The 12,616-nt window shown below is 39.0% G+C and overlaps 1 protein-coding gene across 13 annotated transcripts in view; it reads right to left on the bottom strand.

Moving 5' to 3' along the window:
• Nucleotides 1–12,616, bottom strand: part of BIRC6 (baculoviral IAP repeat containing 6) — a 177,128-nt gene that overhangs the window by 158,729 nt on the left and 5,783 nt on the right. For all 13 annotated transcript variants that reach the window (XM_030499967.1, XM_030499970.1, XM_030499962.1 and 10 more), the window contains exon 2: nucleotides 2,317–2,498. In XM_030499967.1, the coding sequence (XP_030355827.1) occupies nucleotides 2,317–2,498 (182 nt within the window). The remainder of the gene's footprint in view (nucleotides 1–2,316; nucleotides 2,499–12,616) is intronic.

Below are 12,616 nucleotides of genomic sequence, written 5' to 3'. Positions count from 1 at the left end.
AGCAGTTCCAAATTTTACTTTGTAGGCCAACTAATGGATAAAATTCAGCAACAGTGACAGTAATTACAGCAACTTCCCTCAAGGGCAATATTAACAAACATTAAATGTGTCAGTCATATAAACAATTAAAACATAACAAATATTAAAGCCAAGCAAAAAAAAAACAAAAATTACATCTGTTGCCCAATGGTTTTCCTTCAAAAGGATTAATTCAGCTTTAGGGACAAACAGGGAGAGCAAGAACGAAGCCTTGATATTTCTGAGTAGCTCTGGAGCTTAAAAATAGTAAATGATAATGAAAAAAAACAACACTGCAACAAAATTAGAGATAAATTACTTACAATGCTAGGATAATGAAGCCAAAAAGTTAGACAAGAAAAAACAGGCTAGTTCAGGATCTAGAAATTCTTAAAACTCACAAATAAGGTATCTAGACAAGAACATATATAGACTTATTTTCTTCCAAGTCCCATCTGTTTCTAGCTTGTCTGCTAACTTCATGTTGCCAGGTAAGATTTAAAGGTACACTTTATGTGCAAAAGACAGAGTATTCTGTATCTTTTGTTAGGTGGGCTAACATCTGAAAAATGTTACATGAAATCTTCCAAGTTACAAACACAAGGAAGTATTTCCCAAGGGCAATGGCCACTTGGTTACATCCTTGTCCTTCGGGAGTTCAGAGGACAGATAGAAATAAGATGAACCAGTCCCCTAGCTAAGGCTGTATCTGTTTCTCAGATTTCAATATAAAGACAATTACAATTTTTGTGACATCTCATACTTGCCAAGCCTCTTGCAGATGACAGAAGAAAAACAGATAGATTGTGGAAGTTCATAAATTTACAGTGTTCTATGGGGAAGTAAAAACTGCATAGAGGCTGCATCATAACTTGCCAATGCTGCCAATTCAAATACATAAAGATACACTGCATTATCACCAGATCGATCATACAAAAAGACTACTTAAGTGCAAAAATTTGCAGAAAAGTTCTAGAGACTAACAAAATATAAAAGCTCTTGCTTTCCTATGACGAAAAAGGTGGACTGATGCATTTGTATGATACTTGCTTCATATTTACTAAAATTTTCTGAGGTCTGGGTACCTCCTGTTTAAAATTAAAAGTAAGAACTGAAGACTGCAAATGTTCTTCCTCACGCCTCACTGATCTGCCCATGAATTCCCCAAATCTGTTCCTATTCAACTACAATATTTTTCTTCCCCCCCGCCACACCACCAACAGGAAAGGCCTTTACAGAGAAGTGCTCTATTTTAACCTTGAGATAATGGCCTGTAAACTCTTTAGAATCAAAGAATCTTTAGCTAAAACTGACACAAACTTACAGGTTGTATTGAAACATGTTAGACTGCAAATCAGTGACAGCAAAACTTATGAAAGGAAATGCTGACTTCTCTCAGTCTCTTCACACTTGGCCACACACCCCAAGATTTTGTAGTTACCCAAAAAGGGTGTAAAAATGACACCAGTGGCAGAGAGCTTGAGGAACCTGGAAAGCTCTCTTCGGAGACCTTCTACACAGGTTGCTGATGAAGCAACATTTTATTGCTGTTACTCTTACTCAAGACAAGTAGTTAAAAACCTCACATATGACACACATTCTTGGTTCGTAATAAGCACCTACTTACTATCCAATACTCCAAGAGCGCATAAATATTTTAAACCAACACCAAAGGTAAACCAATGCAACAAAATCCAAAGCATTACACTCCAAGCAAAAACATGTACACTGGACTCTCTCAAGTGATAAGAAGTGCTTGCTTATATTTTCTCAAATCAGAAGGAATCACATTACAGCTGTGATAGTCCAGACATAAAACGGAGGCCAGGTTTGCAGACAAAAAAAGTCTTCTTAATGGCTAGAAACTGCCCTGGCTAGAAAAGTCAGATTCCACATTAATTCTTCACATGCAGCAACACCATATTACCTGATTTTATTTATCTTTTCCCCCCCTGAAAGCCTAAACCAAACAAACATCTCAAGGATGCCCAGCAGCCCAGACTGACTTTATAAGTACATATAGATTCCATACATAGCTCTGGAAATGAGTCTTGATTTCTGGTCACTAAAAAGTTCTTTCATCTGAAATACTGTACTCATGACTGAGGCAAGCTCTTATTTGCTAGAGATACGGATAACTGCAAAAAGCTATTGCCTTGTGACAGGTAATAACAAAGAAACCTTTCCATTACATGCTGTTAATATCACACTAGAAACCCAGGGTCAAACGTCTGGTTTCAGTATTTCTGACAGTGTTATTTACATACTCTTCCCCCCCCCCCCCCCCCCCCATCTTACCTCTGTAACTGGCAATTCAAGCTGAACCACGTCATCTTGTTTTGAAACAGGCGTTTGCAGAGCTGTGTCTAACAGTAAGATGCCGTTGAGATCTTTCCTACATCCTACTGCATAATCATCCACAAAGATCACTTTATCCACAGCAGAAATATACTGACATTTCACCCGTCCACCTGGTTTAGCTACAAAGGAAAAGGCAAAAAGCAAGATCTGATTAGAAAACAGTTTTTAAAAAGACCTTTAATATCTGTTCCAGAAATTAATGTACTACTTCAGCAAAGTCTCTACTTGAGTGACCAAAACCTATCATTTTAGGTACCACACCTTTCACCAAACTTTGTTTTTCCTACATTAAAAAACAAACAACCAAAATCTATACATCCCATCAATAACTACAACTATTTTATTCTCATAGTGGAAGCCATCATTCAAGTCCTGCTCCTACCAGGAGGCCTAAACTAGTGTTTTCAAGCCTAATGTAGATGCCTGGTGTACTTGATGTTAGCTGACAACCAATAATAAGAATTAAATTGCACAAATCAGCATGAAAATTACAACAAAATTGCTGAGCTACCATTAAGGCTGATTAATGCCATTTCATCAATCAAAACAACACTCAAAAACTAAGTACAGCATATAACATGTGCCAATGCTACACATGTTCCTTCAGACACTGATGTAGCTTATTTCTGTCCAGTGCCACACACAGGATGTCAGTAACAGGTTACAGGAGTTTGGTGGGGATGAAGAAAGACTGTGGCAATGGATATTATTCCCAAAGATGTTTAATGTTGCTCATTGTTATATGTTTAAGGCTGGATGGATTGTAAAACTAAATCCATGTAATATGCTATCTGTGTGGAAGGCAAATTGCTTTAATTCATGGAAATTGTAAGCTATTGCTACAGAGGCTGACTATACATATGTGTTAAGTAAATGGACACATCATCCAAAGAGCAAAGCTGAAATCACTGGATCATCAACACAGATCTCTTCTTGTTGCACTGGAACAGAAGTTTCATTAAATTTTGCATTAATCAAGTTGAGCCCCTGTTCTCCTCTTTCTGCAGGCACTGGATACTGGCTTTATTATGAATAATTAAAAACCACCATTAAGGTAGCTAAAATACAGACAAAGCATCCAGATAAAGACAGCCAATTAAATCTGTCATCTTCACACTTTGATAATAGTTAAGTGGAAATTAACACTTCTCCAAATATAGGGCATATCAATCTGACTACACTGCATTTGCGGTATCCTCTCTTGAAAACTCAGATCAAGAATAGTTGTCAGCTGCCCTTCTCACCAAAACTTTGGAAACAATGACTCACACACTCTCAAAATATGACATAAGCCCTTGCCTGCATGAAATACACTGCAATTGTAATCATTGCTGTGAATGTTTCCAACTTTTTTCAGAAACACTTCAAGAGCCCTGGAATCACTTGATAGTTGTCAAGTTGTTAGCCCCAGCTCAACATAAAAAGGTCCTCCAAATGGCAAATCTAGTAGCTTCAAACTGTGTTTTTGCCAATACATTGGAGTTCCTCACACAAGACTTTCTACAGACAACACAGCTGCAGCAAGGAAGTAAGTCATTCTACAGGGGGAAAAAAAAAACAAACACCAAATCCCCCCCCCAAAACAACAGTTTTAATTAAAAAAAAAAAAAAAAAAAACCACAAATACAATTTTTAACATCTTTACAAGTATTAGTTTCAACGATGTTCAGAAAACACATTTCAAGATGGTTCTACTACAAGTCACAAACTAGTTCACAGGTGGCTGGCCATCTGATTAGAACAATGGGTTTAGAACCAGGAAACTAAAAAATTTACAAGTCACCACTATAGAAGAAGTCACTGCTGTAGAAGAAATGCCTAGAAAAATTTAATCACCCTCAAAGAATTGGTAGAAAGGTCCTTTCTAACTCAGGATCAACATTTTACCATGTGCCAAAGGACTCTGACCTATATACTTTGAAAACCTTCTGGCACTACTACATTATGTCCCGCCTGTACAGCCTGGCTAAGTTTACCAGAAGTAGCGATCTGCACCTTCACAAATCACTATTTAAAAGTTTCACATAAACTTACTAAGTGACTTAAGCCAGATCATCAAAACCCGACTTTATTCTCATTTTAGCCCTAATTCCTTCAGCTGTCATTTATGGGAGGAGAAATAGCCATCCAAAGATTTTAACAATTTTGCTTTTCAATCTTGGCACAAGCGGATCGTGGCTTCTCCCAATATCTCCAGTTATCTATCTAGGATTAAAACCAAAACAACTCACAAAGAAGTCATTAAGCCTTTGGTTGGTTCCTATAAGGAAACCCAGCGGGCTGCTTGCATGCCAGAAGTGGATGCCCAATAGCATCCTACATCATGGTATGTCATCTATAACAACCTTAGAACTAGCAACCTGAACAATTAAAAGCAAATAAACAACAGATTGCAATGAAGAATTTGAGAAAAGGAACATTCCCCCTCCGCCTTCCCTGTTCGAACAATACAAAACAGAGATCAGCAATTTCCTGTGACCAAAAACTGACCTACAAAAAATATTACAGAAAGCAAACTTGTTCAAAGAATACATAACAGTCTAAGCAGCATCTATTGTGTCTATCTGCAGGCAGTGAGATGAACCAACCTAATTAGAGAATTAGCCTTTCATGTCAAGAAGTAGAATGAAAAGCTTGTCTCCATTTCTCTGATATAGATAGCTTTAGCCTCAAAGCTTTAGAGCTTAAGAGAAAGTAGCTGTCACCTGAGTATGCATGGCCACCATCATGAAGAGATGTAGGTTAATGCCGATAGTAACACCTTTGATCTTTTCTAATATTGAGCAAAGTTAATTCACCTTGAAAACTGCCAGCCAGGAAAGGCATTAACACATATCATAAAGTCAGTAATTCTCTTGACAAGAAACTCCCAATGCACAGTATGCAAAGCCAAAATTTTTTTCCAAATCATAGTAAACTAACACTTTTATCTGCAGCTATAAAGTGATAGTTGTAAACACATGCATCACAGCACTAGTGCCATAATGCTAAGATCCAAGACCAAACAAATATCTAAAGGAACATCCATAACCTCAATCTACGAATACAACTAGGTCTTTAGATTAAGAATTAAAGCAATATTTTTTGAGAAACAGAAATCCCACCAGCTCAGCAAAACATGTGCACACATTAAGTGCACTGAGCCCACTCTCTGCATTTCTAATTTAAACTAGAATATCCAAACAATACCTCAGTACTCATTTGAAAATACTGCAACCATGGGAAGCTAAATGGATAAAGTTTCAGGAAATCAAAAGCCCTATGTATCCTACTAAGTCTGTACCATTAAATTTGAACATCAAGCTATTAAAAGGCAAGACAATCCAAAAACTCAAGAGAAGGGAATGGAACAGCTGCAGAAGTCCTTAAAATTTACTGTTAGAATTAAAAATAAAAATTTATTCCCCCTCCCCTCCTTCTATTGTGAAGTGTGGGTGTAAAGCTTCCAATTTAGGAGCTATTATCACTCCCGGTAATATGCTGTGTGAAATTCTCCTTCCAGAAGCCAGGTCAGCAGACAGCAAAACCATCCTTTCAACTGGAAACAAAAATGCTTCCTGACAGAACATTGCTCAGCTACTTGTCACACATTTTTCAGATGTACCTGGGATTAAAAAAACCATATGTATCAGTTGTCCTCATTTGCTGTGAGGCAGGTACCTTTCCTAATTGCTACCATTTCACTTATTCATAAAACCAACTGAAAAACCCAGTTAGCAAGTGTAACACCTTACTGTATGCTACCCAAGTAGCACACAATAAGATAGGCCAAGGCAAGCACATCAGAGGATGCGCGGTTTGAGGAAGTTCTACAGTACAAAAAAAAAAAAAAAAAAAAGGTAGTTTTAAAGTTGAACTTGCTGGCTTAACTTGCTATATTTGCAGGAAACTATTCTGGACTAGTACTACATAAAATCACAACTGTGGATTAGTTGCAATGGGTAGTATTTTCGCATAAAAGAGGACAAAAAACAAACCACTGCAAGTCTGGTTTAAAAAGGAGAAAGTTGTCTTTAAATTGTTTTACACCAGTGGCTCCCAAAGGAAACCAAGCCATGGCGGTTATGAACATTTGGGAACACACTAATGAAAAGATGGCTAAGGGATGACCAAACCAAGCCATGACTGCTCATCATTACTGAATCTATCCATTACAGATTCTCTCTTGTTCCTCCTCACCTACATCCTGAGGCTACATCAGCCATCACCTACAGGCTGAGAAAGTTGGGGCTGTTCAGCCTGGAGAAGAGAAGGCTGTGTGGTGACCTCATAGCAGCCTTCCAGTATCTGAAGGGGGTCTACAAGGATGCTGGGGAGGGACTCTTCCTTAGGGACTGTAGTGGTAGGACAAGGGGTAATGGGTTCAAACTTAAACAGCGGAAGTTTAGACTAGATATAAGGAAGAAGTTCTTTACAGTGAGGGTGGTGAAGCACTGGAATGGGTTGCCCAGGGAGGTTGTGGATGCTCCATCCCTGGCGGTGTTCAAGGCCAGGTTGGACAGAGCCTTGAGCCACATGGTTTAGGGCAAGGTGTCCCTGCCCATGGCAGGGGGGTTGGAACTAGATGATCTTAAGGTCCTTTCCAACCCTTACGATTCTATGATTCTATCCTCAGTGGGAACGTCAGCAATACACTTTTACCTTCCAGGTCCAGGCCTAGCCCCTTATTTGCTCTAGACATCACCTTAGCACAGCAGCCAGCACGAAGCCCATGGGCTCCTCCTTTCCAAAAGAAAAGGATTCTCCAACTTGAGGAAAGGATGGAAGGGAATCTACTGGATGAAAACAATTTCAAGTTCCTATTTTAAATGAATGATGTAGATGGCTTTAAACCAGCTATACAAAAGCAACATTTTCTCTTTTAGTTTTTGCTATATACACACACCTCCATTTCCCACATCACCTGGAAGAGCAGTCTAAAATGACTGAATAAAGCAAAAACACATTCAGAACTGCAACGTGAAAGAAAACTAGAAACCTTCTCCAAACAGCAAGAATGACAGAGGAGGCAGAAAAACCCAGCTTAACATCACAAAGTGCCTTCAGACTCCCTTATTTGCCAAAACTGGATTTAGTTAATCAAGAATGTGATCTACAGTTTATTTTTTCCTTTAGCAACAAAGAGGACAGAATTGTTTCAGTAGCAGTTCATTATATGATAGCTTGTTTTAACAATCCTCATTAGATTAGGAAGACGTGTTTTCTGGGCCAAAGCATTGGAGACTGACACATGAATATTAATTTGATGTGTCTGATTAAGCAACTACTAAGAGAAGCTAACATTAACACTTAAAAGGTTTCAGAATATAAACAAAACCCCACTGAGATCAAGGCAGTTGATATCTGACTGGCTTTGCAGGCACAGGGTCCTCTTCCACTCTACAGACTTCAACTGAGACTAAATCAGCAGGAAGACATCGGTGAGCTTTTTGTGCCCACGCTCTTCATGTGGTTTCAGATCACCATGTATCTAACTTTACCACTGCCTTGTATGTCATACAGAACGCAATTGCTCACAGAGTTATATACTATTACCCAGAGAACAAATCATGAATATTTCACAAGGTATAGTACAATCCTTTCTGCAAACTCAGGTAAATTGTGAAAATTTAAGTCCCTGCAATTCCCCTGTAAAAATCTCACAGAGGACAGTGTCGTCTTCAAAACTTTCCTCAAAGTGAAAAAGTATGATTAAAAATTTTCAAAGTTGTCTTTCACAAATTGCAGACAGAAATTACACAGCATCCACCCAGAACCAGAGACAGGCAAAGAATAGTTCACAGCTCAGTAACAGGAACTTCCCGTTCCACAAGAGCAACTCCCATCACAGCATTTCACAACAAAGAACCTTTTCCAGGTGAAATTTTAACACCAGTTCCTCTTTTTACCACTAAAGTGGCTAGAGCGTCTGAGCTCACCCATCAGGTATCCTGCAGTCTCTGTAACAGGAGAAAACATCTCCAGTTACGGCACTTTTTAAACTCCACAGTCTGTTTGGCAGGAAATGGTTTAGCTCACCCCCACCAGCCCAAATATTACAAGGACCTTTCAAAACATCAAGCTGGAAGAAGGAGCAAGTTCTCAAAAGTGTATGGGTGGACTACAAGGCAAGTGAAAAACAGGCTAGACTGTCATGTGCAGGGTCAGTAATTAAGGATTCAACACCTAGCTGGCAGCCAATTATGAGTGGCATTCAGCAAAGATTGGCATGGCTTAACCATCAATGACTTGGATGATGGGATAGTCTGCACCTTTAGCAGGACCGTGGATGATGCCAAATGGGAGGCAACTGAGGGCAAATGATGCAGTAAATGGCAGGGCTGCCCTTTAAACGGTTCTCAAAAAGCCAGAGAAAGGGCTTGACACAAACCTCCTGACATACCTGAAGAGGGCCTACAAGAAAGCTGGAGAGGGATTTTTTTTATAGAAGCATGTAGTGATAGGACACGAGATAATGGCTTTATTCTGAAAGAGAGCAGATTTATATTAGATATAAGGAAGAAATTCTTTACTGCAAGACTGGTGATGCACTGGCACAGGTTGCCCAGAGAAGCTGTGGCTGCCCCATCCCTGGCAGTGTTCAAGGCCAGGTTGGACGGGGCTTTGAGCAACCTGGTCTAGTGGAAGGTGGCCCTGCCCATGGCAGGTGGGGTTGGAACTAGTTGATCTTTAAGGTCCCTTCCAACCCAAACCATTCTGTGATTCTATTAAGTTCAACAAAGACAAATGCAACATCCTACACCTGGTATGGAATACAACCACATACATCAACAGAAGCTGGGGACCAACCATCTAGGTGGCAACAGTTAGAGGGCTGGAGCATACAACACATGAAGATTAAGATAAATGGGCTTGTTTAGTCTGCAGAAAAATGGTTTATGAGGAAATCTAACAGCAGTCTTCCATTACTATAGCAGTACTTCTACAGCTATGTTACATGGCTGAGTTACTATTTTTTTTCTTTCTGACATTACTTTTAAGGAAAGACAACACGGAACACAGAAGCAAGCATACTGGGGGAAAATGTGCATAACACCACATTTTGTTGAACACTAAGGTCTAAACCAAGTGGTTAGTGAAGAATTTAAAGGTGTGCATTCAATGGTACACTGTCGGCCCCTGATTTGTGCTCAGGGACCTTCTGAGCCAAAAGTGACTGGTTGTTCTTCCACCAGTTTGTCCAACGCTGTTGTAATTCCATGAACACCTAGCATCCACAATGTTCTATAGCCAGGAGCTCCATATTTTACTATTTCTTACAGTTACTTCTTTTGATGCCCTCAGCGCTTGTGCTAGTAGAGACAATCAACTCCCAATGTACATTTTTCACACATCCAGAATTTTGCAAGCCTCTGTCACTCTCTTACCTCTCCACTGCCAATCACCTTTTCAGGTTGAATAGTGTCTCACATAGAAAGGCATTCCATGCCTTAAGATTCTACTTCCGATATACTCCTTTTGAGATGGAAATATCAAAACTACACACATCAGGCGTTAAAATGGACTTATATTCTCAGTTGCATTCTTCACAACTTCTCTTCTTATATGATAACTACTGAGCATTTAGCTATCTCTAGTACAATTCCAAGACCTCATTCTGGCATTACGAGTCAGAATCCAGTGCACCAGGGTCCAACTCCACTAAATTCTTTCAAGTACTTCAAATTAACCAACTGCATTATCACATTCTCCTAATAACTGCTTCTACCAAGAAAGCTGAAGCAGAACAGACTAGATCTATTGATGTTTAAGTGAAATTTAAAAGCAAAACTATTCTTTAGGATGCCTTTTCAAATACTTCAGTGAAGCTGGCAAAATCGAAGGACCTTGTATGTTTAAGACACCTGTTTGAAGCATAGGAATATTTTAAAATAGTGACTAAATCTATTTAACTTTAGTTCTGTCACTGAAAGGGGACATTCAGTAAAGCTAACTTAAGTCTGGTAAGACTGGTCTTGCCAGGCTCTTTCTACACGTAGTGGGAAGTAGGTTCCTCGGAATTAGGTTCCTCCAAAAGTTCACAGTAAGGACTTTCCCTTTCTCTGCCTTGAATGGAGAGGGAATCTAAGATTATTTGTTGAAAAATGCTGATCTTGTAATTCTTGACTTACAAAAGCTATAAAAAAAAATGAACAAGAAAAAAAAAACCCACTATTAAAAAGAAGTCTATCGAGCAGTGTTGCATGTCATGGTTTATATCACAACATAAATCCTGCTCAAGACAGGTTAACTAAATTTATCGCCGTATTTCTCCACAATAACCACAGTGCCTTCTTGCCCTCCAACAAAACACTCCACAGTTTCCCAGCCTTCACTGCCATCTGCCCAGCTTCCTACTTCCCTAACCAGTTCTAACCCTTTTCCCATTGTCATCCAGCCACTCCACCTCAGTTCTCAGTCTCATTCCCCACCCTCCTAGCTCTTCCATTTCCATAAGGAGTTTTTCATGAGTCTCTGTACCCTGCTGCCCAGCAGAGTTTATCAAACTCTTCTACAGCTGCCAAATGCTCACATAAGATCCTGATTGCTTCACATGCAGCCACATCAGAGAAATGCAGAGGATCAAGCAGTTTTCCCTCCAGGAACTATATGGGGGACTGAAGAACTGCCAATAGGCTGTATGTTATGCAAGCCTTCTCATTAACCAGCACTTGAGACTGGATATGTGTTTTCACTAATGTTAATAATTTTGATGACTACTTAACTGATAAGCAAATTCCCTCCTCTCGTAAGTTACACATTAAAAAAAATGGCAAAAAAACACATACTAACAGCCCTAGCAAATACCTCAGGGAAATTTTAAACATAATAGTTTATACGTTTACGTGACATATAAGTTATTATTTCCATAACTTTACACTTTTAGTCTAGGCTGTAAAACAAAAGCTGTTTTTTCTCCCCCATCTTTTGTGCAAAATCCTGACCTGTGATCTTTCCCCTAGCATACATGCAAATCTGCAAAATAAATGTTTTGCATATATCAGAATTCCTGTCTACTTTTTGACTAGCAGTGTGCACAGGATCCTTACCAAATCTTCATGCTCTTCCCGAAGAAAAGGCAGCAAAGGAACTGGGCCAATATACAATGCAATATCTGACTCCACAGAAACCAGAAGAAGCTGCAAGTTTTGGTATCCGCGAGTACTTCACAAATGGAAGAACTGAAGGCAACAGCTGTTCTTTCTTGAACCATTCACTCAGAGATGAGCATTCATTTTGTGACTGCAGGCAGTCACTGCAGTATAAGAGAACATTAACTATTTAAAGGACAGCTTTCCAACAGCAGAAAGCAACCCTGTGGCACCACTTAAGAACCACCAGGAAAGTGAAATGATCCATGTGTAAATTTTTTATTTAAAAATAAAAAAAAAAAAAAAAAAAAAAAAGGTGAGCAGTTACTGATCCCAGTGGAACAGGTAACATGCAACAAGCTATCTCATAACATCACCTATGACAGACTGATATGCTCAGAAGTTGTCAACATGGTTGTAAGCCTTATCTCCATCTCCAAGACAGCCTAAGAAGTATTTTTGAAAGATGTCATATTGTTCAGGGAGAATTAAAGAATCCTTTCCATTTAAAATTTAAATTTACAATGATTTGAAAGTAACTTGCGAAGAAAGCCTGAAATAACAGATCAACACCATCCCAAAAATCAGACATAATTGTTATTAAAGACTTGAAAGAAACGATTAAGCTGAATCTTCAGGCTAGGAAAGACTTTTCTTAATATTCTGTCTTATAAAATCCTACATGTTGCATTTCACCTACGTTCAAGTTATGGATACCAATGCAACAGCAACCATAAAAAAAATCGTTGCAAACAATATAGCTAAAGACTGAGAAAGAGGTTCTACTGAGCCAGCTAACATTATGGTGGGCTGCTAGAAAGGACCAATTATAGGACAGGAGAATATACTAGGTCCAAACCACTGATCACCATGATCACCAAGATCAGGAATTCTAAAGATCACTAGTCTGGGCAATCCAAAGCAAAACCTCCTCCATGTTTCCATTACTTCAAGTCCAACAGAGGTTTATCTGCTTTCTTTCGCAAGGTTCTGGACATGAACTAATTAATTATCTCTGCCAGAACACATATCTGCCAAATTTCTTATACATTTTCTATAATACACTATACAACATGACTCAGCTGAGCTGAACCATCTATCACATAGGCATATTAAAAGCTGCCTTGACCAAAGCTGGACCACAATCCAAACTGAGGTTCAAAATA

The sequence above is a fragment of the Strigops habroptila genome, chromosome 10, assembly GCF_004027225.2.
Source record: "Strigops habroptila isolate Jane chromosome 10, bStrHab1.2.pri, whole genome shotgun sequence".
In the NCBI taxonomy this organism is placed as follows: Eukaryota; Metazoa; Chordata; class Aves; order Psittaciformes; family Psittacidae; genus Strigops; species Strigops habroptila.
Note: the sequence above shows the minus strand (reverse complement) of the source record. Positions and strands in the feature narration are given on the sequence as shown.